At 51.9% G+C, this 25,268-nt stretch overlaps 13 protein-coding genes across 13 annotated transcripts; 5 read left to right on the forward strand and 8 right to left on the reverse strand.

Annotated features, from left to right (window-relative positions):
• Positions 1-45: 45 nt before the first annotated feature.
• RPS3 (40S ribosomal protein uS3) lies at positions 46-1,144 on the forward strand (the record flags this gene model as incomplete). Its single annotated transcript, XM_003844140.1, has 4 exons — positions 46-68; positions 150-175; positions 345-763; positions 818-1,144. The coding sequence occupies 4 exons, from the start codon at positions 46-48 to the stop codon at positions 1,142-1,144; spliced, it is 795 nt and encodes a 264-aa protein (XP_003844188.1).
• Positions 1,145-1,562: 418 nt separating this feature from the next.
• IAQ61_011617 (uncharacterized protein) lies at positions 1,563-2,642 on the reverse strand (the record flags this gene model as incomplete). Its single annotated transcript, XM_003844141.2, has 1 exon — positions 1,563-2,642. The coding sequence occupies one exon, from the start codon at positions 2,640-2,642 to the stop codon at positions 1,563-1,565; it is 1,080 nt and encodes a 359-aa protein (XP_003844189.2).
• Positions 2,643-3,601: 959 nt separating this feature from the next.
• Positions 3,602-4,646, reverse strand: IAQ61_011618 (uncharacterized protein; the record flags this gene model as incomplete). Its single annotated transcript, XM_003844142.1, has 2 exons — positions 3,602-4,092; positions 4,181-4,646. The coding sequence occupies 2 exons, from the start codon at positions 4,644-4,646 to the stop codon at positions 3,602-3,604; spliced, it is 957 nt and encodes a 318-aa protein (XP_003844190.1).
• Positions 4,647-5,354: 708 nt separating this feature from the next.
• IAQ61_011619 (uncharacterized protein) lies at positions 5,355-7,539 on the reverse strand (the record flags this gene model as incomplete). The annotated part of the gene is made up of 2 exons (XM_003844144.2): positions 5,355-5,865; positions 5,940-7,539. Coding segments are annotated over 2 exons (1,920 nt in total), but the record flags the coding sequence as incomplete, so codon positions are not given.
• Positions 7,540-7,929: 390 nt separating this feature from the next.
• Positions 7,930-9,471, reverse strand: CRP46 (60S ribosomal protein L16). The gene is made up of 5 exons (XM_066099275.1): positions 9,331-9,471; positions 9,047-9,179; positions 8,811-8,864; positions 8,481-8,739; positions 7,930-8,428 (listed from the first exon to the last, which is right to left on the reverse strand). Exons 1-5 carry the CDS (start codon positions 9,352-9,354, stop codon positions 8,290-8,292), a joined length of 609 nt encoding a protein of 202 aa, XP_065950794.1. The 5' UTR covers positions 9,355-9,471; the 3' UTR covers positions 7,930-8,289.
• A 182-nt stretch (positions 9,472-9,653) lies between these two features.
• IAQ61_011621 (uncharacterized protein) lies at positions 9,654-9,960 on the forward strand (the record flags this gene model as incomplete). The annotated part of the gene is made up of 2 exons (XM_066099276.1): positions 9,654-9,670; positions 9,756-9,960. 2 exons carry the CDS (start codon positions 9,654-9,656, stop codon positions 9,958-9,960), a joined length of 222 nt encoding a protein of 73 aa, XP_065950795.1.
• Positions 9,961-12,897: 2,937 nt separating this feature from the next.
• On the forward strand, positions 12,898-16,129 carry IAQ61_011622 (uncharacterized protein; the record flags this gene model as incomplete). Its single annotated transcript, XM_066099277.1, has 7 exons — positions 12,898-13,159; positions 13,227-13,230; positions 13,291-14,052; positions 14,102-14,713; positions 14,768-15,149; positions 15,203-15,578; positions 15,630-16,129. The coding sequence occupies 7 exons, from the start codon at positions 12,898-12,900 to the stop codon at positions 16,127-16,129; spliced, it is 2,898 nt and encodes a 965-aa protein (XP_065950796.1).
• A 1,404-nt stretch (positions 16,130-17,533) lies between these two features.
• On the reverse strand, positions 17,534-18,041 carry IAQ61_011623 (uncharacterized protein; the record flags this gene model as incomplete). The annotated part of the gene is made up of 2 exons (XM_066099278.1): positions 17,534-17,739; positions 18,011-18,041. The coding sequence occupies 2 exons, from the start codon at positions 18,039-18,041 to the stop codon at positions 17,534-17,536; spliced, it is 237 nt and encodes a 78-aa protein (XP_065950797.1).
• A 184-nt stretch (positions 18,042-18,225) lies between these two features.
• IAQ61_011624 (uncharacterized protein) lies at positions 18,226-19,215 on the forward strand (the record flags this gene model as incomplete). The annotated part of the gene is made up of 1 exon (XM_003844148.2): positions 18,226-19,215. One exon carries the CDS (start codon positions 18,226-18,228, stop codon positions 19,213-19,215), a length of 990 nt encoding a protein of 329 aa, XP_003844196.2.
• Positions 19,216-19,500: 285 nt separating this feature from the next.
• On the reverse strand, positions 19,501-21,935 carry IAQ61_011625 (uncharacterized protein). Its single transcript, XM_066099279.1, has 2 exons — positions 21,363-21,935; positions 19,501-21,305 (listed from the first exon to the last, which is right to left on the reverse strand). Exons 1-2 carry the CDS (start codon positions 21,589-21,591, stop codon positions 19,771-19,773), a joined length of 1,764 nt encoding a protein of 587 aa, XP_065950798.1. The 5' UTR covers positions 21,592-21,935; the 3' UTR covers positions 19,501-19,770.
• Positions 21,936-22,778: 843 nt separating this feature from the next.
• On the forward strand, positions 22,779-22,997 carry IAQ61_011626 (uncharacterized protein; the record flags this gene model as incomplete). The annotated part of the gene is made up of 1 exon (XM_066099280.1): positions 22,779-22,997. One exon carries the CDS (start codon positions 22,779-22,781, stop codon positions 22,995-22,997), a length of 219 nt encoding a protein of 72 aa, XP_065950799.1.
• A 214-nt stretch (positions 22,998-23,211) lies between these two features.
• On the reverse strand, positions 23,212-23,808 carry IAQ61_011627 (uncharacterized protein; the record flags this gene model as incomplete). Its single annotated transcript, XM_003844150.2, has 1 exon — positions 23,212-23,808. One exon carries the CDS (start codon positions 23,806-23,808, stop codon positions 23,212-23,214), a length of 597 nt encoding a protein of 198 aa, XP_003844198.2.
• A 605-nt stretch (positions 23,809-24,413) lies between these two features.
• On the reverse strand, positions 24,414-25,259 carry IAQ61_011628 (uncharacterized protein; the record flags this gene model as incomplete). Its single annotated transcript, XM_003844151.2, has 1 exon — positions 24,414-25,259. One exon carries the CDS (start codon positions 25,257-25,259, stop codon positions 24,414-24,416), a length of 846 nt encoding a protein of 281 aa, XP_003844199.1.
• Between the last annotated feature and the right edge of the window lie 9 nt (positions 25,260-25,268).

A 25,268-nucleotide genomic window follows, 5' to 3' on the forward strand; every position in this document is an offset into this window, starting at 1 on the left:
ACACCACGCCCGGAGGTTCAGACACGCCACCCCATATCCGACAACATGGCCACTACTCAGTCCGCAATGTGAGTCTATCCGCACCATTTGGCCAGAGCGCGCACGATCGTTTTGGTATTGGGGGGTTCCAAGTACTGACATATGTGCAGCTCCAAGAGGAGAAAGTTCGTCGCTGGTACGATACATCCGATGCCACAGGCAGAGAATTGGTTCGCCGGATAGAAGATTGGGGAGAGCCCGAGCAAGACTCGCCTGAGCACACAATCATCGCATCCGGGGGCGCCAATGCCTGCAGTGACCAAGCCCCCAGCGCACACTGCACAATCACTAACAATTCGCCCTAGACGGTGTTTTCTACGCCGAGCTGAACGAGTTCTTCCAGCGCGAGCTGGCTGAGGAAGGCTACTCAGGCGTCGAGGTCCGCGTTACCCCCACCGTCACCGACATCATCATCCGCGCCACCCACACACAAGAGGTTCTCGGAGAGCAGGGTCGCCGTATCCGTGAGCTCACCTCGCTCATCCAGAAGCGCTTCAAGTTCCCCGAGAACTCGGTCTCTCTGTACGCCGCCAAGGTCCAGAACCGTGGTCTCTCTGCCGTCGCTCAATGCGAGTCGCTCCGCTACAAGCTTCTCAACGGTCTCGCTGTCCGAAGGGCATGCTACGGTGTGCTCAGGTTCATCATGGAGTCTGGTGCTAAGGGTTGCGAGGTTGTCGTGTCTGGAAAGCTCAGGGCCGCCCGTGCCAAGAGTATGAAGTTCACTGTAAGCCTCGCTCGCACTTTATGTCGGAAAAGATCAAAATACTGACAATATTAGGACGGTTTCATGATCCACTCTGGTCAGCCCGCCAAAGACTTCATTGACCACGCCACCCGCCACGTCCTGCTCCGCCAGGGTGTGCTCGGTATCAAGGTGAAGATTATGCGTGGCTCTGACCCCGAGGGCAAGGCCGGCCCATCTCAGACTCTTCCCGACTCCGTCACCATCATCGAGCCCAAGGAGGAGCAGCCCGTTGTCCAGCCCATGTCCCAGGACTATGGCGCCAAGGCCATCGCCGCCCAGCAGGCAGCGGAACAGGCCAGGCAAGCGGAGCAGGGTGAGGGCGAGGCCCAGCCCGCGGAGGGCTACGCTGAGGAGCAGTAGGTGGAGACTTGGTTGCGGGGCGCATAGGTTACGAAAAGGCATGGAATGGAATGTTATGATGCCATTACGAACCCTGACACATCTTCCTTTGCACATTCGGATGAATTGGGCTGCTTTTGACACGGGAGGATATGGAGTCTTTTAGTGCTATGTACTCTATCAGACTACCCACACATCAAAAGATGGCTTTGACCAATCAACTCAACCTGAAAGTTCTTTCTGCGTGAGTGTCAGGAGTGAGCGTGACGACTCTGTTTACTGTTACTTCTTACATTACTAGCTCAAACCACAAAGCTCTATGAGGGAATGAGGGTTCAGAAGCAGATTCTTTTTTGCTAGCGTGCGCGATACTTTTGGGTAAGCCATCGAAAATCATTGATGAGAAATGGTGCTGAAAGTATGTTTGATCTAACTCGCTCTAGATTTCCTTGAACACAGCCATGCCCTCCATGACCTTGCCACTCTGCTCAACCATTAGGTTCCAATTGCAACTGCTTCCCAGTCCCGGGTTTTCGATCCACGTTGGCTCCCAGTAGAACAAGCCCGTACCCTTTCCTCCCGGGACAGCAGCAACACGCTTCGCGACCTCCTTCATCCACAGCACCTGGCCCCACGCCGAGAGAGGAATACTCGAGGTGTCGGCCGGGAATGGCGTGCTGGGGTTCGGGCAAGACGAAGGCCAATTCGTCTCGACGACCTGAACCTGCTTGCCATACTTGGCCGCCATCTTATTCAACGAATTCGACAGCGACGCCAGCGTGGCCTTGCTGTTATAAAACGGATAGTAGGAAACGCCCTGGATGTCATAATCGGCTGCACTGAAGCCCCCGCCCGAACCCAGCACGAGATCGTACCACCACTGCTGCGTATCCCAGTTCCAGCCATTATCCAAATGAATCAAGATTTTCGGCTGCGGGCTCAACTTCGACTCCTTGACAGCCTTCGACGCGGATTTCAACAACATGGCCACATTTTTCGCTTCCTCAGGGTAATTGGCCCCCTTGAGATGGCCAATGGGCCACAGCAGGCCCGGCGTGATTTCATTCCCGATACTTACGATCTGCAGCGGCAGACCGTTGTTATGAAATGCCTCCAGCACGTTCTTGGTGTAGTCGTACACCTGCTTCACCAGCGCCTCGCGATTCAGCCCTGCCCACTTAGCAGGTACAATCTGCTTGAGCGGATCGGCCCAGTTGTCGCTGTAATGAAAGTCGAGGTAGATGCCCAAGCCTGCTTTATGTGCACGCTCGGCGAGGCGGAGATTGTAATCGAGACCGTAGTCTCCGTTGGGGGGGTTGACCCAGATGCGTTGGCGGACGGTGTTGACGCCCGAGGCCTTGAGGATAGTTTCGAGCGGCTGCTTGATGCCCGCGCTGTTCATGTATATTTTGCCTGCGGCTTCTTCGTGTAGGAGTGAGGACCAGTCGATGCCTTTGTAGGGGAGGGCGGCGAGGACGGTGCTGCTGAGGAGTAGGGGGAGGAAGAGGGGAAGACGCATGGTCAGGTTTGTGGGGGGAGGGAGGGAGGGAGAAGGAAGAGGACAGGAGGAAGAGGACAGAATGGACGGTTTGGGGTCGGTGAGGAGACGGGGATGACTATATCTACCTGCCTTTTATATACCCTTCCGTCCTTTCACTCACCCACTCTCTCGTATAAGAAATCTCAACGAGAGAAACAAGTCTGCATCGATCTACAGATCATCTACTCTCCTCCTCTTCCATATACCCGCCGGCCTCACTTCTCCATCCAGCCATCCTTCCCGCTACCGTAATCCACACACTCACTAACCCAACCCACCACCCCAAGTATCAATTTAACAAAAAAAATTACCCCCCTCCCTCCCCTTCCTCATTGCCTCCACACAGACACACACTATACACACAACATAACCCCATCATCCCGAACCCCACATGAAACAAAGTACTTCCGCCAATGACCCACACAGCACCATTTATTTCATTTGTCCCCGCCCATGCCCTCCGCCTCCGCTCCGACCCGCCGCCGCCAACCCACAACACCGACAAACAAGTGCGCTTGTTTGGGAAATTGCCGGGCGCGCAGTCATGCCTGCAGGGAAGTTAAAGTGAATTACTAGTCTGGGGTTGATTAGGGGGGCTTTTCTTTTTGGGCCGGGGAGCGGTCACGGGTTGGAAGATGATCTGCGGTGGGCTGGGCGCTGACTGGTGAGGCCGGGGGGTGGATAGGGTACCGGATGGGGTAATTTAGGAGATTGGGGGGGTGCGGACAACTCTCTGGTACGGGGGGGGGGGTTTTTGGTAGTTTGTGGGGAGGAGTGAGAGGGGAGAGGAGAGGGCGGATTAGCGGGTTGATGTGTTGATGTGCTGCAGGGGTTGATGTGGGTTGTGGAGATGTAAATGGCTATCAGTACTGTATAGTGTGTGAGTGTTTATTCTACATGCGTACAGGAAATCCAGTAGCGGGAGTATATCATAATTTTCACTGGTCAAAGTTCTTGATCTCAGGCATCATACCAAGTCCCTTGCCCTCCTTCCTTTCAGAACCTTCACCCTCGATCACACCGCCCGCTTTCCTGTCGTTGACGTGTCGTCGCAACATACTCAGGATTTCACTGCCTTTCCACCTACTGGGTACAGGTCGGTAGGCCGGCTTGAAAGTGCCAACAGTCTGTGCCCACTCGCCAGTTGCAGGCTGTCGTGTCTGCTCGTCCTTTTCTTGCACCTTCGTTCCCGTCTTGCTGTCCTTGCCCTGGGCATTGGGTGTAGACATCATGGAGCCACCTCCCTCGGCCGTTTCGTGCGAAGTCGGGGTAGGCTCCTGTGTCGCCCAATAGTAGATGTCCCAATCGTTCTCGTCGAGGAAAAGGTCGTATTGCTCGAGGACGGTGACAGACATGGTGGAAAGGTGGGCGTCAGCGAAAGTGCTGAGAAGGAGATCACTTTCTAGTGTCCCGCGCTTCCGGCTCTGATCTATTGAAAGTTAGCACGCTAATCTGATATCTTTGCCGTCACATGAGGAAAGCAGGTATATGTGGAGATCTTAGGTGTAGGAACGGACATAATAACCTCGCGCGCATCGTGTTTGCATCCTCGCCGGTCCGCCTAATCGGCTCGACCTTGAACTTCGCACCCTCCATCTCACCAACATCCAATTCGCTGTTTGAGCCACTCACATCCTTGCCCTTGCTGCTCTGCGTACCGCCAGTCATGCGTTCAGTGTTTTCCGGGACACCATCTTTGGGCTGAAATTTGGGGTCAACCTTGGTGATCAACTCTGGCGGTGGCGCATCGGTGCCTACAGAAGGCATCTCATTGGCAATAGTCGATGTTGTGTTGGTCATGTGAGGGTTCAACGGCTTCGATTTCTGAATGTTGCGATACTTTTCCGAAGTATCATTTGTGCGCTTGTTCAAGGCCTCGAATTCGTTGGTACGAATGGTAGAGATGCTAAAGGCGCGGCATTGTGTACGCTGAACGCTGAGAAGCGCACGTGAAGAGCGAGCGACTAGTCGTGAAGAAGCCATGATAGCTTTGGGTGTCGTTGGGGTAAGCAATGGCAGCAAAAGTACAGAGGTGTAAAGGTGGGTTGTTGCCGAGGGAAATGGAAAACGTCATAGCTCACGATTACTAACGACACTAACGGTTTGCTGATCGGCTGCAAGAGTCTATTACTCCTACACATCCCTGATGGTCCATATCTGATCGACGTGACTCGACGTCCTTTGGAGGAGAATCTCGTTAACAACAACAGGACAAATTTCAAATTGCTGATTTTGTACATATTGTAAGAATATACGTATAATTCTACGCTACTACACACATGCCGGGACTCTGGACCTGAAAATGCACACATTTCTGCCACGATGGATTCTTCCGACCTGCTCCTCCAACTTACCTTTCTCGGAAACTGATCGGTTTCTTGATGTCTGACTACGGTCCCACCTCGGTACCCTCTCACCAGAATGTTGCAATGCGAACGAAACGACGGCATTCACTCCTCCAAAGTGCCTCTTCACCTCAGGCAAACAAGTAAAGCCCTTGTTGTCTTATGAAAACATGCGAAGGGCAGTCCCTGAGAATCAAGCCATCATCCTTCTTGTGGTATACATAACAATGATATATGTGCTCATGTTGTCAACATCATACTCAATCAATAATGCAGCAGGGTCACCATTTTCGCCTGTGCTCTTGATGGCATATAGTGTTCGACCAAAATATGATTCTAAAGCTGTGATTTACACCACCATGCTCTCCCGACATGCAACCATTCTCCTCGCTCTTTGGGACTAGTAACAGCTATCTATCACAGCCTTCAAACCCGGCGTGTGCCATAATGTACATCCCCCAACCCACTCCGTCTCACGGCAATACTTTTGATAGAAAAGAGTATATACTCGGCGAACCATCTACACAGAACCGCAAATCACTTCGCCTCCATATTCCCCTTAGCCCATTGGCGAAGTACATTCTTTTTAATCTTGCCCGTACTCGTCTTCGGCAACTCTTTTACAACCACAACCTCCCTTGGCACCATAAATCGGCTAATACTACTGTTTTCCTTGGCCCATTGAATCACCTCTTTACCAATCTCCTCATTGCTTGCATAGCCGTCTTTGACGGTGACGTAGGCTTTGGGTCGCTCGCCCCAGTGCGAGTCTGGGACTGCGCAGACGCCGACTTCGAGTATGGCGGGGTGCGTCGAGAGCATGGCTTCTAGTGCAACGGAGCTGATATTTTCGCCACCTGGAACGAGGGTATGTCAGTATGAGGCCTTGGGGGTTCCTCAGAATTGGAGATAGAAAAAGTGGGATGAATACCAGAGATGATGATATCCTTTGCACGATCCAGAATCTTGATAGAATTGTCTGGATGCCAGACTGCTAGATCGCCGCTGTGTAAGACTCCGCCAGCCCAAAGTTTCCGAGTGGCTTCGGCGTCTTTGTAGTATCCTTTTGCGCAGATATTGCCCTCAAATATGACCTCGCCTATTTCTTTGCCGTCCTTTGCAACATCGATGAGAACACCTTCTGGTTGCTCTGTTTTGATAACTCGAACGGGAAGACCGGTGATGAAGCCGTGACCTTGGCGAGCCATGCGCTCGTACTTTTCCTTCTCTGGAATCGTGTCCCATTCCGGCATATGATATCCTTTTGTAGTGGGACCGTAAGTTTCAGTCAGACCGTAGACGTGAACGGGATGAAGATTGAGATTGGACATTTGCTCGAACAGGAAAGCTGAAGGTGGAGATGCCGCAACCGTGACCCGCACAGGCTGTGGTAACCTTTCCGCCTCCTTGGCTGCACAGAGTAGCGTGTTCACTGTGGGTGCAGCATTGAAGTGCGTGATACCTTCTTCCTTGAGCAGTCGCCATATCTCTGGGTAGTCGATCTTGCGCAGACAATAGTGTGTTCCTCGAACCATTGTAACCGACCATGGGAACGTCCAGCCTGTTGCATGGAACATCGGAAGGGTCCAGAGATACTTTGCGCGACCTTCATGATAGTTCAGTCCGGATTCGATAACATTGGCCATGGCTGCGAGGTACACTCCACGATGCGTGAGTTCTACGCCTTTAGGGCGTGCGGTAGTGCCACTGGTATATGCAAGTGCGAAAACAGCCTCTTCATCTGGTGCCTGCGACTCGAGCTCTGTCCATCCTTTCCCACCTTTCTCAATATCATACTTCAAGCCTTCCAAGACCGCGTCATCAAAAGGCCCAGAAAGCTCGCCCTCCGTCACGTCTGTATCCGTGTCTATGAGTATTGGCACATTAGGCTTATCTCGTTTGAAATCAGCCAACAGCCCTTCGAATTCCGCATCTGCAATGATCATGTCGACATCCGCATGCTGGAAAATATAATTGATATCGTCATGCTTCAGGCGGTAATTGACTGCAACGTTGACGGCTCCTGCAGCCGCAATCCCAAAGAGGCTTTCCAGGAAGGCAGGAGTGTTGGTCGCCAGAATTCCAATCCTTTTGTAGCCATGTTTCCGTAAGTAGTAGGCCAGTCCTCGTGCGCGATCCGCTGCCTCCGCGTATGAGCGGCGCAAGATTTGATTATTCGCTGTCTTGTGATAGATCGCCGTCGCATTTGGCTCGATTTGTGCGGCGCGCCAGAGAAAGCATGTTGGACTCAGCGTATGAAAGTTGTTCCTGTGGTGATACTCATGACTGTCGCCTGACTGAATAGGAGGTGGCCCAGGAACCGGATTTGCGGAAGTAAAGTGGGATGCGAGTTGCTTGAGCCGATCTGTGGGACCAACCATGTTGTTGACCGTGTCAATGTAAAGGGAGCCGGGGTGTGTATGTCCTATGAAACAGCGCACGTTCTCCAAATGGTTCTTCTCTCGAAATGCGACCGATTCAATCCCAGGTGCGGAGTAGACCCGGTAGGTATCGTTTAAGCAGCTTAGATTCTTTCAAGAGTGAAGACGACACACAAGATTGCAAGTCTGGAAGTCAATGACAGATTTGATGTATGACCAACAGCGTAATGGTAGCGAAATGAAGTGAACGCTGTAACTCTCACGGTGATCTAAATAGTGCTTATTAACAGCTTACAAGGGCTCGTTGTGGAAATCTGGGGAAGACGGCCTCGCGGGCAAGAACCGAGGTTAAACGATCCCATTGGCCAAAGAGCTGTACCGCCGACCGTGTTGTCCGGCTGCAGGTGCATCGGCTGCTGTCCCCACATCATGGGAAACGAGCATTGCGATGTTATCAGACGCCGCTCTTCCCAGTGACCACATATTGGAGTGGTAGCTTGGGAAAGAGAAAGAAAGAGGGATGTGTGTGTGTGTGTGTGAGTGAGAGAGAGAGAGAGAGAGAGAATTCGGAAACATGGAAGCTCCGTTAGGGCACAACACGGACATGGGCAAATGCAAGAAACTCTGGTCATTTACAATACGCTCAACGCCATCACTATGCTGTACAGGAGCCGTGGGATTTTCATTTCGTTTTTCGTCTAGCCGGGAAGAGTACCTGAGGAACGCAAACCGACCACGAAGATACCCATGAACACAAGCACCCTGGTATTGATGTGCTCTTTTAGCCTGGACACCCTTTCGAATGGTCGAAGTATAGTAAAGAGAAAGATCCCATGAGCCCACTGTAATCCACGCCGAACCACATGACCGACACCGACATTAATCATCAGCTGTCGGGGTCTAGTATCCGAGGGAGGTGAGGTGCTCCTGAGTCTTGCTGTCAATGCTAGCCGTCTTCTTGGCCTCGGCCAACTGCCTCCGCACAGCCTTCTTGCGCTCGTAGTATGCGGCACCCTTGACCTTCCTGCGCTCCTCAAGCCTGTGGCGAGTTAGCTTCTTGTAGTTTTGCGTACATGGAAAGGAAGACATACCGAGCAACGACGTCTTGGTACTTCCAGCCGAACTCGTGTCCGAGACGGCCGACAGTGCAGTACTTGCGGCCGGGCTTGAGCCTCAGTACCCTCAAGGCCTGGGGGACAACAACGCGCTTCTTCTTGTCGTAGGGAGCGGGGACACCCTCGAATGTCTTCAAGCGCTCGAGAGCGGCCTTGCCGCGGGCAGTCTTGTGGGGAATCATGCCGCGGACGGTACGCCAGAACATCTTAGAGGGAGCGCGGAAGTGGAAGGGACCTGCCGAATTTTAGTGCGTGTCCATCTCTTCGCATGTCGCTGCCCTTGAGCAAGCGCTGGGAAAGACATACCACCACGAGTGGGGTTGTAACGGGTCTGCTTGCGCAGGAAGGCCGAGTACTTCACTGTAGAAAGAGTCAGTCATGATGTGTTGCGTGTAATTTTGACCCTAGAGCGGTCCTGCTGATGGAGCAGCCACATAGCCCGCAATTGAGTTCAAGGCATTCTACATGTCCTCTGCCTCCATTGCAATCTTTGTGGCTACCCTCGCATCCCATACTCATGCCCTGTGGGGTTGTGTACGTACACTTTGCGCGGAAGAACTCGCCCGAGATGTTCAAGGCCTCGCATCGCACAACGACAATCTTCTGGCCGTTAAGCAGCTGCTTGGCGACGGTGCTGGCGAGGCGACCGAGCAAGTGCCCCTTGCCGTCGATGACCTGCGCGCCGTGTTAGCCAAAGCTGCCCAGTGACGATAGCTGGCGGTGCTAGAACGTGGGTATGTGTGTGTGGGCGTGCCTAACAGCAGGCGTCGCTTCGCCGACACAAGGAAAAGGATGCAGGCGAGTGGACAGTCCGGGGCGTACGTACAATGACGGGTTCGAAGGTCGACATGATGCTCGAATCCGGGTGTGTCTGTGGGTTAGTTGTCGTGAAGCTCGATCAATTTGGAGTTGTTCGCACAGCTGAATTTCGAGGTCTCGCTTATTGGCACGGACCACCTCGAGCGCTTGGCGGAGACTTGCACAATCGCGCCCACAACACCATCCAGAGCGCCTTGAACACGACTAAGGCACACCGCTCCCACCCATCTCTTCATGACTACTTGCCTACTTGGCTAGTATTTATCTATATCTTGTGCATCAACTGCCTGCGCTTCTGTATTTGGCATTTTGAGTGATGCTCAGTCTAGCATGAGAGTGATTAATGGGTAGGTATCGTATGTATAATGTACCTGAACTCAGCCGCCAGAGTGTCCGAGGTATCTAACACAGTGTCGATAATGGGCCTGCCAGACCAGAATCACATGGACATGTTTCTCCCCTGAGACTGGCACCGACCATGGCCTCAGCTGAAGGAGTCCAGATCTCAACGACGAAAGTGCACACTGCAGAGAGCGTCATCCGATTCCTAGGTTTCCCTCTCTGGCAGCTATTCGACTTGGAGTACTCTTCCAGTGCCAGGATCAGCAGCAATTCTGAGTCTATTTCATTGGGCTAAGAATCAGTATTACCTTCTCTCTCCCTTTATTGTACACTACCTCCGGGCTAGCGATAGCCTCGAAAGTCATGTTCATGGTCCACATAGGTCGGTCAATTCTGGCATTGCATCATGAGTTCCAGAGGTGATGTTTGGTTGCGCTAAAACGCTCATCGTGGCCGATGCGAATTGCAAGACTTGGTGCCAGTCACAACACTTCGTCTGTGATCGCACAAAGCTCGCCTTTCATGCTACTGGACACGAGGGATCGTGGCCTCGCATCGAGGTTCCAGTTCATTCTCTTCTTCAAAGAACGTCTGTGCCGATCATCCATACCCATAGAGACATATCTTTACCCTAATCTGTGTCTAGTGATGACTCGGCTTTGGAGCAAACTGATCACCCTTGTGATCGGCGAAGGAAGTTGAAGTCAATAAATCATACCATGCTGGAAAGGGCCGCCTACATTGTACCACGAATGTGGCCCGATTATAATCCGTTGTTCATAAGAGCGCAGAGCGATTTTCCACATCGGTGTACAATGATGAGCACATAATGTCAATATGTAGAATATACAGCATGATGGCACAACAGCTTTCGTTCACGACCACATGATGTCATGCCTGTTTGGCCATTGCTGATCGCGATCGATCCACAACACACCATGTTTGGTTCACAGCTTCTCCATCCACATGCATACCTCTCTTGTTGTAATCTTTACCTAAGTGGACGTTTTCTTCCTTGATCATGCGCCACAGAAATTGCGATGGCAGAAGTCCATCCCAGTCGACCACTCTTGGCATAATGCACAGAATGAGTGCACCAGCCACGTCTTAGACCAGGGCCTGCATAGTTTCCAATATCTTCGCCGAGTGCTGCGATATGCCACCCGTGCGCGAGCATTCCTTGCCGCTTACCAGCAGCCGTCGCGTCTTATCATGGGAGCACAGCTTGAGAATGTGGCTAGTACGAGTGCTAATATGTCTCCTAAGGCTGAAATTTGATGACGGCGAATTACGTAGATTGATAGAAGTCGTAGAACGTGGCGCCATCTGGGCCAGAATGGGGATTAAATGGGACAACAATGTAAGCGATGCTCGGCGCGCATTACAAAGGGCAACGGATGATGGAATAAGCACTACTAGCCGAACGTGCAAATTGGTTCGGCATGCAGCAAGTGTCTCCCGCGGACAGAGGAGTGCAATGCCAAGACGCCCAGTATGACATCGTTTCTTCTCTGCATTTATTACGGAGCCAAAGAAGAAGCAGAGCAGAGTAGAGTAGTAGTATACTTACTCTACAATGGATCTTCTCACCGGTAGTACCTGGTACTACCAATACAACCGTGGGGTAGCATTGTAGGCAGGATGAATAGAAAAATACCCATCCCACTGGCCACTGCATAGTTGACCGCCTTTCGCTGACATCATAGGCATAGACTGCATGTGCAAGACGAGCGAAACACTGACTGCAACACCTCTACCACGGCATTGACCTGTTCTGGACAATACCAATTCGGTATCCCGGGGATGGATGGGGTGAAAAGTGAAGACCGAAACTCGAGCGGGTCCGTGGGCCCCATTCCCATTGTACGGTATACAGTATACCTATTCTGCAGGCGGTGCCCCAGCCACCAGCCACCAGTCATCCCTAGTAGAAGTAGAGTACTCTGCCATGGACACAATATACCGGGGAAAAGAGAACCAACTCACATGCCAACACGTATTTCTTGTCCTTTGCTCGTCCATCAGCATACCAAGGCATGGCAGAGTTTTGTACGACGTCTGGGGCCCGAAAATCGACCAACCGGATGGGGGCAAGGCCCACCAGCCCCAATCAAGCCACGCTGTCACGCTTGTGGCGAGTTTAGCCGGCGCTACCTACTGCTCGCCTGGGAGGCTGGTGCAGTAGCACTTTGCACTATAGCGGAGATGCAAACATTCGGAATTTCGGACCTCGCATTCTTTCATGCCCCGAAGCAAGCATGTACTCTACCAGGGGAGGGTACGGCTCTGGTACTATCCTACTCCTAGTACTCTACTCTAGCTATCCAAGGTACAGTACGAGGGAGGGACGAATTGCCAGTCTCTTGGCCCGCATGATGGAGTCTCTGTTTTGTGACTAATACGACCGGACACACGCGCCGAGCGCCATGCTGCTGATCGCTGCTGCAATCGGTGGCTTTAGAGCGCACGAGGAAGCCCAGGAAAAAGACAAAGTTGCATTCGAAGGGCGGATCAGGCCACCTAGAGCCTGCCTGAACATCTGCGAAAATCGTGCAGAAAAATACTATCTGCGTTTCGTAGAGTATTGGCACCATTTTTCTGGCCTAAGCATCCAAGACTCAACTCCTGGTCTTGGAGTGGCGTGGATGGTGGCGCCGGTTCACATCCCCATCATCCCCCCTTCGTCTCAGCCTGTAAGATCTAGCGCTGACAACAAGCGCGTGACGCCACAGGTTGCGAGATAGGCGAATGGCTGTGCTCCATGACTTGGCAGCTGTGGTGGTGCAGCTCCCGCTGTCTTGTGCTAAGCGCTTCTGGTGTCGTTGATAAAGTCGATGGGTTGGGGGAAGAGGGGGCAGGACGAAGCGGTGTGATTCGACTGATTTCCGCGAGTTGGACCATATCTATAGTAAGACAGTTGTGGGAGGACTGCGTTGCGTCCAACCTCTTGAGGCCAATGAGCAGTGAGGCCAATACTGGCCATAGTCGGCCTCTCACCCAAAGTCGAGCTGGAGAAGGAAGCGGGCAACTCGGCGGAAATAAGGATGCGATTCCGGTGTCCCAAGGGCGGGACGATGCCATGCACAGGCGCTAAGACACTCCCCATCATAATCCTATTCCTTGACCCACTGCGTCTCCGCTGCTGACCGACCCTGTCAAGACTATCCACCAGTTTACTCTTAGGCGCAGCACCCCCCCCCCCCAGCCACAGTCATGTTCCCCATCTGTCACCATGGCTTCTCCAGCCCTCACTACCACTGACGGTCTTCGAACAGACTCTGGTCAATCTGTTCAGTATGAGGCTTCGCAACACGAAGACAGTCCCGAACTTGGAGATGAGAATTCCCCAGACAATGACGTTGACGAAGATCAACCTCCACGGCCTCAGCCTCAAAAACGACGGCGAGTCACACGCGCTTGCGATGAGTGTCGCCGGAAGAAGATAAAGTGTGACGGGAAGCAGCCATGTACTCATTGCACTGTTTATAGCTATGGTACGTTTCTTTCAACATTGCGTTATAATTTGGCCCTTTTTCTGATGAATACTGACGCACTGAATAGAATGGTAAATTATCCGTTTCCTGGGATCTGGTCACCATCAAGAGTATCTTTAACACATCACTAGCACATATGATCAACCGTCAAATCGTAGACGTAATGCCACACCTCAGTACATCGAAGCACTCGAAAGCCAATTGAAACGCGCAAAGGCTCTACTTCATGTTGTGTTCCCAACCATCGACTTGAATGATTCCAGCATTGACGCTCATCTCCAAAATGGGCTTCTACCCCAACTGCCACCAGCCGTACCACGGCCCCATATATTGCCCGTTGACTCGCGTGTGGCGCAGCAACAGCGGCCTCCCCCGTCCGAGGAAGCGCCAGATTCACACCTAGAGGCCATGGTCAAAGCGACTGGTCAATTAGACTTGGACGAAGAAGGGAACTTGGAATATTACGGCCATTCGTCTGGAGTGAGCTTCATGAAAGGGCTACGACAGTATGGCGACATGTTCCAGATTCCTGCAGACCGATCGCCATCGATGAGACATCGTACCGTGTCCCTAGATCCCCCCTCTCCTCGTTCTCAATCGCCTGGAGGTACTTCCGCCGCGATTCCTCTTAGGAAAGACCTTCCTCCTCGCGATGAAGCGCGCATACTCTGTGACGCAGCTATCATGGACGCCAGTGCCATGCTCAGGGTCGTTCACCTGCCTACGTTCTACGAACAGCTCGACCGTATTTACGACAGACCAGCTGAGAGCTATGGTAATACGGAGAATAGCTTTCTCCCGTTACTGTACGCTGTGCTTGCCCTAGGCAAGCTGTATTCCAGAGGCAACCAAGATGCCGATAAAGCAAGCTACGAAACGCTCACAGAAGAAGGGCAAGTAAGATCAGTAAGCAGATTTATAATTCTAACTAACATCTTTAAGTTATGGTTATTTCAAATCTTGCCGACAGATGCTCGATATCACCGAATGTAGAGACTTGATCTCATTGCAAGCGATCGTTTTCATGATACAATTCTTGCAATCCTCGGCAAAACTCAATACCTGCTACGCTTATATTGGAGTTGCCTTGCGCTCTGCTCTTCGCATGGGTCTTCATCGTTCGTTCAATGGAAATTTTACCCCGATCGAGGCCGAAACCCGGAAGCGTCTGTTCTGGGCGATCAGGAGAATGGACACATATGTGGGCGCTATGCTTGGTCTGCCGCGGTTCTTGGAAGATGAAGATATTGATCAAGAATGGCCTCTTGAGGTGGATGACGAGTACATTACAGAGACGGAGGTTCTCCTGATGCCCGCAGGGAACATATCAGTCATGGCTGCATTTAATGCTCACACACGGATAGTACAGATACTCAGCAAAATCTGCAAATACGTCTACCCGATTAAAGGATCACATGCCAGCGGGTCGAATGCAGTGACTTACACCGTCAGCTACTCCAAAATTCGCGAGCTTGAGCGTGATTTGGCACAGTGGCTAGACGAGCTGCCCATAGCACTGAAGCCAGGCGGCGAAGCACCCCCAATCATCATAAGGTCAGTACCCTTTGAATCATTATGTATGCTACATGCAATCTGACCCGGTCATAGAGTACAACAAGTACTCCGCATGGCTTTTGGACATGCGCAGCTTTTGTTATACCGACCGTTCTTGCACTATGTCTCGCAGTCACAAAAAGACAAGAATGTGGACCAAAGACCCTTCGCGTGCGCCTCCGCGTGTGTTAGCGTTTCACGAAACATCATCCACATTTCCACCGAGATGCGGAAACGTGGTCTGCTTGCCGGCGCTTACTGGTTCTCTATGTACACAACGTTCTTCGCTGTTGTGTCGATCCTATATTTTGTGATCGAGAATCCAACAAATCCAACAAGTTTCGAGCTGCTAAAGGATGCTGTGGAAGGCAAAGAAGTACTTGCATACTTTGCAAAGACGAGCATGGCAGCTGACCGGTGTAGTTCTGCTTTAAAGGCATGTGTCTAGTCCGAGACTGTATAGTATTTGCATCAACTAATTAGTTACAGACGATGTTTGAGAAATTGCCAGAGTCTATAAGGCATGGTGGAGAGCTTATTGAGTCAAAGAAACGAAGGCAAGGAAGTTCTCCACAATCACTTGGATCACGTCCAAGCCTCGTTAAGCAAGATGATTTCATGGGCCTACGACGTGCGAGTTCTTTTCCAGAAAGTATCCCTGACTCCAAGCGCACTGCCCACGGGCATACATTGCCAATATCGTCGACACATCTCGCGAATCTCGGCATTGAGCCTGCTGTAGGCTACAATACTCCATCGCCAGGCAACGGAGACTTTTTCGAGGCCGTACCGGGCCTCACCCCCACCTCTTCCAACGCCAGTCTAGCGAATTTTGGCGTTCCCCCCATGCCTGGCACACAGCAAAGTTCTGCCTTCCCTTCAACTCCGATAGGTGGCTCATTTGCTGACTCGTCAGGTCTCAATGTGCCCATCTCGGATATCTCAACCATGATGTTTCCTTCGCCTGATCCTTTGGCATATCCAAACCAACCAATGACTACATTTGAAAACAAATACCCGCAGGCTTTCGATCGCAACATGCATTCCCCTGTTGTGGGCGCCATTCCACACCATACTTCTGGCATCGACATCAAACCACATCCCGCAATGTTTGCACCTACTAGTATGCCTCCAGGCGGAGCAGGCAGACGCCTGAACGATACTGAAGCCCAGCTCTTCGGCAATATGCCGATGTATGTGATGCAGGGTGCCCATCCTTACCGAGGATTCCCTCCGCAAAACGGAAGCACGCACATACAAATGCCAGGACCAAATATGCAATTTGATGAAATGCTCAATCACGATGAGTGGGCGCAAAATTTTATAGACCCTGCGCTGGGTATGAGCAGCACAAGGCCGCCACTGGGTAACACCCATCAATATCAGCAGGGAGCGGACATGAACGGTTGGCGTTGAGGAATACACAGCGGTCGCCGCAAACGAATTTCACGCACATGTGGGTTACAAATCGCTAGCAATCCGATACTCGGGCTTTGTCCGGCCGAGAGGATTATGACGCTTTCACCGCCCAGTCTGGTGGACATGGCTGTATCTGGCAAGCTACGACGTCTCTATTCAAATTGAGCGTGTACGACATCGGGGGTAATCACGATCATTGTCTTGGCCATGCCGCCGAGATAATGGGCCAGCTGCGCGAATATTGCATCGCATGACGTTCTTCCGAGCGGTTCCTGCTCCTCCGGCCAATCGGAAGTATCCATGAGTTGTACGAATCTGTCTCTGTACTCCTACTATGTTTACCCAAACCTTCGAACCTATAACTGTCCTGTCCATTCTGTTTCTATTCCATTTTATAGTATCCGGTATTCCGGTACCCACGGGAGGTAACGACAGAAGCTAGTGAGGAGTCTGGAGTAATGGTGCTGCTGGCCTGCTACCAAAATTGTTTGTAGAAACCGCTATACCCAGCCCCCGCCAGGCTATCAAAACAAGATTTTTCATTCTGCATTGTAGCGACTGATGATTTCCAAAAGAGATGCAATGCATTCAGCTAGCCGGTAGAGCCATGCACCAAGACAGATTAGTTAATGAAAGAGAAAAACACACAAACCAACTGATACCTAGTATTTATCCTGTCCATTGTCCCCACCCAAACCGAGAATTCACGAGTCAGTCATGCAAAACAGATGGGAAATCCTAGCCGAGTAAATCAGTCGCACAGAATGAGACATGTGTAGCACCAGCGACCACAAATCCCACACTCGCACTCGCCAACCCCAGCCAAGTTCGCAGAAAGCCCAACCAGCTTTAGCCTCCGCCCAGCACAAGTCCACACACGCGCGCCGCGGCGCAGAAGGCAAAATAGCGGCGCTGTACGGGCCCGCGGGCGGAGCGGGGTAAACAGTCGAGGAAATTCCAAGAACTGCCCAGACTCTCCACCGCCGCTGCCAAGTTTGGGAAAACTTTGCCGCTTTGTTGTTGACTGGGGGTGTGGTTTGTCGTATGCTGTTTAGGCGCGGCGCAGTTGGTGCATGGGGGTTTCTTTAGTTTCTCTCTGCTGATGTTGGGTCGTTAGGATGGCGGGGCTGGGTTTGTTACTGCTTGTTGGATTTGGTATTCTTCTATGATGGAATTGAGTTCAGGAAGGTATATGCCCTGCAGAAATACTAGGTGTAGTGTTAATAATCGGGATACTTTGACATTTCTTTGAACTGCAACAGCGTAACCCTATCCCAAGTCCTTGTAGAACCATTCCTACGACACATGAAGCATCGCTCAGACTAATCACGGTTGCTGCTTTTCCCCGCCTCTGACTCGGTAGTTCCGGCTGCCAGAAATATTCCCCTAGGGTTGGACCTTCTAATTTCCCCGTGATTCCTGGCTGTTGGTCAGTTCGACGGCATTGCTGTTGAATTTCGTCGGTGCAGACTTTGTCGTTGAAGACGCTGTGGTTATCAGCTCCAAGTCTCTTAAGAGTAGAGTCCATCTCTTGAATTCGCCATGACCACGACCACGACCATCCATTCGTTTCCAGTTGGTAAGACTTGACTGGTCGTTACGATGAGCTGCCTGATAGACGAAGTCAAATCATTTCCATGAAGGAGAAGTTCAGTTACGCTATCCATATGGGATTAGCAGGTGGTAATGATTAATCATAGCTATCTCAGCAAAGTATCTCTGTATTTGTTGGTATCCAAATCTTGTCCTGGGAGGTTGTGGTGTTCTCCTGTGGGTAGTAGACTCAAAGCGGGCTAGCGAGATCTGTCAGCCACAGTGTGGCGCAAATACCACGATCGCAAAACACGACACGACGTCATTGCCCGTTGTGTCATCTACCTCGTTCCATTACACCCACAGCAGCATCCATTGTCCACGAGTGAAGTTTCCCAAGGAAACCCAAGACATCTCAACTCCTTCTCTGTCGCCTCTGGGAACCTACGCCCCTCTCTGTGTCTCAGTCGCGTTGGTAGATCGCTCTCCTCGCCTTGTGAGCCACCACCACCTATAATCAGTCATCTCGCTCTGCCAGTATAATTCCAAGGATACATCCTATGGTGGAGGTCACGATGACTACGCGGCGCAAAATCGATTCCTCCGACGACACCACCGTGCCCCTTTCAACCAGCATGCCCGCCGTCACGCCTGCCGCTTCGGCGCGTCGCTCGCCTTTCTTACCCACCCGCCTCGAAGCCCTCCTCATTGCCATCTACCCTGCCACCCTCCTTCTCGGCAGTATATTCAGCATCGTCTCCCCAGCTGCGCGCGCCGCCCCCTACTCCGCCGACTCGCAATCACACCTACCCGAGTTTGCGCCCAGCTACTTTGCGCAAAAGAAGAACGTCTTCAATGTCTACTTTGTCAAAGTAGGATGGTTCTGGACAACGGTCGCATTTGCAATGTTTGTCACTCTTCATCCTAGCTTTGGGCGTGGCTTCAGCAAGAGACGTGTCCAGGCGGTGCTGAGATATGCGGCCGTGACGACGTGGTGGACGTTTTTGACACAGTGGTTCTTTGGGCCACCACTTATCGACCGCGGCTTCCGGTTTACGGGCGGCATGTGCGAGCTCATTCGTGATCCCGATGCGAGGGCGGACATGTCAGATGCGAAGGAGTTCATCACAGCCGCCACGTGCAAGGCTGTGGGTGGAACGTGGAAGGGCGGCCATGACATCTCCGGACACGTTTTCCTCCTTATCCTCGGCTCGGCGCTGCTTTGGCTCGAGTTTCTGCCGGCATTAACGCGCATGGAGGGTCTGCGAGATGGCCGCCTCATCACGCTTGCAGATGGCAAGGTGGCCAGTGTGATTGTGGAGAAGGAGCGGGTCAAGGAGGAGGGAGATGCTACGACAAAGGGTGTCAAGTTTGCTCTGGGTGTTGCTGGCCTCATGTGGTGGATGTTGCTCATGACGGCCGCCTACTTCCATACCTGGTTCGAGAAGTTTACGGGCCTGCTTGTGGCTTTTGCGGGGCTTTGGACTGTCTACTTTCTTCCCCGCGGTGTTCCGCAGATTAGAACTTGGTTGGGAATGCCTGGCGTATAGACGATTTGTTGGAATGGGCACCACTTGGAGTAATGCAGCAGGGTGCGTATCAGTATTATAATCTTGTCGTAAAGTGCATAGCATACAGAGGCGCGATACCGTTGGCGCAAATATATTTTTACTTGTATAATTAATGGCATCTGTCAAATCTGTCCTGGCGCCTTTTTGTTCATTCCCATCTTATGTAATATGGCTTGCAATCATCGTTGTGAATAAGAAGTATACGTGCAATTCCACAATGAGAAAGCGAAGGCGCAACTAGCACCAAGACCAGCACACACTACATCGAGATCATGCTGACACAAACGCTCGCATTGGAAGCAGTGCTTAAGGGCCATCATTGTCACCCGCATATACAAAGATATGATGTGAAAGGTAATATCATGTTGTTTCGCTTGAGACCTCAAATTTTGTATTTATACTATAAGGCAGGCTACAGTGAAACATGCTCAAAGATCTTCTGCCAACAATGCGTAGCCCTGCGTAAGCCCGCAGAAACCTGCCGTGAGAGGCGAGTACAGACCCTTCGCTAAACTATGAATTAAAGCCTGCGAATTATCTCCAAGTGTCGTTGACGGTGACGGTGCTTCCGCATCCACTCGAGGTGGTGAACCTGCGGTTAGGATCGCTCTCCCACGTAAAAGCACCGGAAGAAGATCTCCTGATGTACTTGTAGTCAAAAGCCGTAGAAGCCGGGAGATCCACGGAACCCGACCAGATAGGGTTGCTGCTGGTGTATTGACTGGCACTCAGAGGTCTTGCGTCGTTGGGAGTCCAGTTACCAAGCTGAGTCAACTGTCCAACGACAAAGACGTTCTCGCCGAAGACGGTGGTGGCTCGGACGTTGAAGGTGACCCTGGAGTTGCAGGCAGGGGGTGCAGTGCAGGTCTGAGGAGGACGGTTATTGGAGGTCTCTCCCCAGCTGGGGGTGAGGACACCGGCGCGGCGCTCAGTGGCGGTGAGGAAGGCGGCGTAGGACCAAGTGAGGTCGACGGCAGAGACAGGCGAACCATTGTTCTTGTCGAATTGCTCGGCAAGCATGCCGTTGGAAGGAGTGTACCTCTGGACAACGGAAATGTAGTCGTCCGCGTAGGTCCTGACAGCAGCAATTATGGAATTGTAGGTAGCAGAATCCCTGGCATATGTTCCGGTAGCGACAGAAGGCAGGATATCCCTAAAAAATGGCAGGGAAACGCTGTTGACAACAATGGAGCCTACGGTGTTCCATTGGTAGATAGCGGCGTAGAGTTGCTCGGCTGCAGCAAGAGTTGCTAGGTACCATGGGTTTCCGTTAAAGTAAACATCCTCAGAGTATCTTCCTACAGCAACAGCCCTGCCCTGGGCAATTCCCCTGTTGATACCGTAGACAGAGCGGAAAGAGTCGGTAACGGCCTTGTGGTTGGCCAGAGCGCGAGACGAGCAGGGTTGGAACGTAGCGTCAGTGCACGCGGAGGCGGGATCGAAAGTGTGAATAGATGACAGGATCGAGTTGACGTCCCTGCCAGTGCGTCCATCGTTAAGGTTGATGTTGGAGTCGATGTAGCTTCCAGTCCAGAAGCTCTGCATAAAGCACAAGATTTGAGGAGCGTTAGCAGCACAACCCTCGCATGGCCTTCCGAGCCTCGTTGCGAGGGCTGCGCCTTCAACAAGCGCACGATGGCTAGCAGAGAGAGTGAAGAACGACGAGCCATTCACCTCTTCCCAGAGATCGAAACCAGTCTGATTCCAAAAGCGTACAGTGTAAGCAAGATCCTTGGCGATGACAGGCCAGACTGTGTTGGCAGCTTGGGTCTGACCGCCGTTCTCGATCAGCCAGTTGGCATAGAGAATAAGGGCAGTTGCGCGCAGAGGAGGTCCATCGCGCTGAGGACGTCCCCAAGACCCGGTGAATGCCGTACGATCGACATTGAACTTTGGCTCGCCTAGACCCCCAGTATCAGGTCCACCAGAGGGGTTGGATACAGTCTGCAAAAAGGCTTGGGAAGAAACATAATCGTCAAGTCTGGATCGAAGGGAAGTATCCCCGGCGATCAGCCGTTCCACGAGCGCTTTATAAGTCAAGGCGGCATCTCGAGTCCAGGTGTAGAAGTCTAGACGATATACGGTATTAGCCGAATGCACTGGGTTACAGGGGTGGCTGTACAAACAATCTGGGTTTGTTCGTGATGGACTGGCAATCAGAATACCTGCAGGCACGCCTGGAGCCTTTGCACCATCGGGACCAATATTGGCAAGCACGCCGTTGATGGAAATCTCAGTCTGAGATTTGATGAAGGTCTCAAGGGACGCTTGCCGCTTTTCATTCACAGGCGAGCCATTGGCACCTGCAAGGAGCAGAGCCGCCGGAAGAGATCGTAGAAGAGAGGTGAAGAGCATCGTACTCTGGGGTTCTCAGAGCGAGCTGAAGTGAAGAGAGGCGAGTGATGATGGACTTTTCAGTGCACATCGTGGAGCGTTATATAGACGGTCATCATGGTGGCTAGAGGTTGACGGCTTCTCAAGGTTAGTACGCCTGTACATGCGCGTTCCTGTCGGATGCCAATAAAGACTGCCAGGCGCATTGCGGAGAGCAGCGGGAACTAGGCAAGCGTCTTGCTACTACGGAAGCGAGGACGAAGGGGCGAGGGTGTACAGAGAGCGGACCGACGATGAACGAATGAGCTCCCTGGCCGGACGAGCCTCATCTAAAGCGTCTGGTAGTGTATGAGACCATGACGAATCAGATCGAGCGAGGAAGAGTGATGTTCCGTGCATGTGAAGAACTCTGACGTTAAATTAGACGTCGTCCCCAGACGCCAATCAATTCACGTGAATCGCTTCCTTCTCCCTTTGTCCTAGCGTCTGGGGGCTAGTCCCGACTTGACTCTCATACCAGGGCCGTTGTTTCTCCACCACTCGACGCCATGCCAGCTGGAGTTGCATCCCCATATTGACTGACTCCTCTTCCCATCCGCAGGACCTTTGGTGACATACGGACCGACATTGCACGCGTTACTTTGAATTTCCTTCCCAGAGCCTACGAAGCAATGCATGACAACGGCCCGAGATGGCTAGTCACGCGCAACGGCAGATTTCAACGCACTGCCGAAGAAGAAAAAAGTGCGAGGGGATTGTGGGGAGCACTGGTTCAAGAGCCTAGCTGGCACCGGGCAGAATTGCACCTGCGACTCTCGCGCGAATGGACAGGACACTGCTCTTGGAATCGGAAACCATGATATGATAAAGCAGGGAAAGTGTACCGGTACTCTAGCATCGGCATGTAGCTACTCGGGTCCTCGTAACTTGATCGTCGATCAACTGGTCGACTACGGATACAATCTGTATAGTAAATCGATTCCGACAGCTGCTATCCTGCAATAAGGACCTCCGGTCTGTCCACACAGATCCCGAAGTGTGCACGGTGGGGATATCCCCACATGTTCTCGAACGCTCCAAGATGAATCGTGGAACCCCCTGTCCCATGGCTCCGAACGTCCGATCTAACGGGCAATGTCCGTATCTTGATCTCCATCTTGTACCACCCCACCATAGTACACCAAACGCTTTCCATTGCATTTCGCGTCATGCACACCCTGTATGATATTTGCGTGGATCCTGTGCTCAGTCGCCTGTGGAACACGCCTGGACGGACCATCCTCCACTCGAATAAGTCTTATCTTGAGACAGATAGCCAATGTGCTGTGATGATCGCACTTCAGCGCCATGGTGAATGCGATGCGGCAGAAGAGCCAGCTCAACTTCGTCAGGCCCGTCTGATATCGGGGTCGTCGAGGATGGAATAAAATACGGTGGTAAATTTGCATGACGCGAGATACAGTCGATATCACTGTCTGACGTTGGTAGTTGGCTGGTACATTGACTATGACGTTCAACGGAGGGTACCTGGAGCTGATGTTAGCGTGCATAGTTCGAAGGAGAGGCTGAATCGGTCACGTGCAAACTGGTCAGATATGCCCAGAGCTCTCACTTTGTTCGACCAACTTGGAGGAAGTGTACTTACTTGTAAAAGGTGCTTGGGTAAGTCTTTCTATACTCGTGTGCGCGAAGCACGAATGTTGCAAGGGCCTTGGCAGATACTCGGTCCTCATTGTCTAGCAGGCCGCGCACTCTCAGCCACGACTTCATCGTGAGGTATGCCTCCTCGCTTCCTGATTTGCGGTATCCGTGGATGCTCTGCAGGGTTGTTGCAACTTTTACAGCCCGCAGAATCCTGTCCAGAATGTCGTACTCGTATCTAAAACTGTCGTCGAAGTTTAAAAGGCCGATGAGGTCTTTAGCCGCGATCTGGATTTCGGGTGGTGTCTTGAGAATGCGAGTTAGGTGTGGCTTGAGGATATGTGATGCCTCTTGGTTAATCTGGCGACATGTGGCTAGAATGCGAATACCGGATATGGAGGGATTCACAAGGGTGATGTAGTGATGTGGCCTTTTCGAAGGTATGAGGTGCAAATTCGTGGTGATGGGAAGATTCTCATAAACCATAAGACGAATATCCTTTGGTAATTTCAGAAAAGGAAACGACTTGTACAAGACATGGCGATCTAGGTCTGGCGGCGGTGGAGAAAAGGGTGCCGAGCGTGTTGAGTGAAACATTTTGTCGACTCGTTTGTCGTGTTAGCTTTTCAGAAGTGAGTGGTAAAGGGTGAGAGCAGAGGAGGGCTTGGGCTAGATTATATATATACAGGTTGTGACGCCAGTGCCAACACCAGCGTAGTCTACCGCTTTCACTTTCATCGCGCGTTCGTGGCGAGAATATTCGATGAAGGCGGGCGGTGCGGAAAAGCGTCTGACAGCAGTAGTCTCAACTTGACAGCTCAACAAGCCTTTCAAACCTACGAAGGGGCTCGTAGTGCTTCACGTCGCATTTGAATTTGATTCATCTACCAGTAGCTTGAGGAAGTACATTACACTTCTTCATAAATTCATTTGCAACATATATCATCAATAGACATGCCGTATTAGGAGTACATATTTTTGGGACGGCCAGCAATCACCGTGGCACACGCACAGTGATCAGTTGTCGAGACAGACTTGAGCCTAAATCAACAGTGTATACCATTGGGAGTGGAGGTATTGGCAAAGAGAAAACAGGTTATGTTTGTTGGTCGGCATCCAACAGTCACAATATCCTGATATCCCAATGAGCACACACACACACCCAACATACGCCTCCCATCTATTCAAGCCACATCACCTAATTATACCCCTCCCACAATCCTCTCCAAAGTCTTAGCAATCTTCTTCTCCCACCTTTCCAAAACCCACCACACCCAGCTCCACGAACCCCAATACTGCCCACAATCTGGCGTCACCCACCTACCACCCCGCACCCCGACCACATCCATATGGTGAATACCTTCAGCTTGCCTGCCCTTTTCGTATAAAACCATGTCCCAGTCTTCCAGATCAGCAATCGTACACGGCGTAAACACAGCTGCCGTGACACGTTCTTTCTGGGTATCTGCTATGGCGGAAAGCAGGACGTAGTAGCCTAGCGCGTGACGGTTGTCAGAGTAGAATTCGGGGAGGAAGGCGATGGAAATCCTGGTCGAGGTTGGCAGGTGGGAGGAAGGTAGATCGCCGGTGAAAATGCCTACCGGTAACGAGGGCAGCGGATCGGAGGGTGAGAGATTGGGTAGATGGTTGGCAGCAGAGGTGAAGTCGATAAACGGTAAATTCTTCTCCGCGATGCGTACTATTGCCAGGCACACTGCACTGCTGGTAGTTGTGGCATGGTAGATGTCACTATGGTACTCTGAGCGTGCTGCGGGTGCGGGGCGCGTGGTGTAGTTTATGGATCGATCGAGTGGACTGGAGCGCGTGGATTGAGAGGTATCGAGGTCCAAGATGGTGTCTGAGGGCGCTTCAGCTCTGTCTCGATATTCCTTGACGAAGTCTGTGCAGATTCTCGGGTAGGTTCGTTGCGTTTGAAGGATGTGGCGGTAGTGCGTCACACCTGTGGTGTATAGTTGGGGACCGGTGAGCTCGACTGAGTTTATGACGGCGCTCTGGTGGGAATCCCACGGGTACTTGGTGGAGGACATGCCTAGATT

The sequence above is a fragment of the Plenodomus lingam genome (assembly GCF_022343315.1).
Source record: "Plenodomus lingam strain CAN1 chromosome Unknown scaffold_20, whole genome shotgun sequence".
In the NCBI taxonomy this organism is placed as follows: domain Eukaryota; kingdom Fungi; phylum Ascomycota; class Dothideomycetes; order Pleosporales; family Leptosphaeriaceae; genus Plenodomus; species Plenodomus lingam.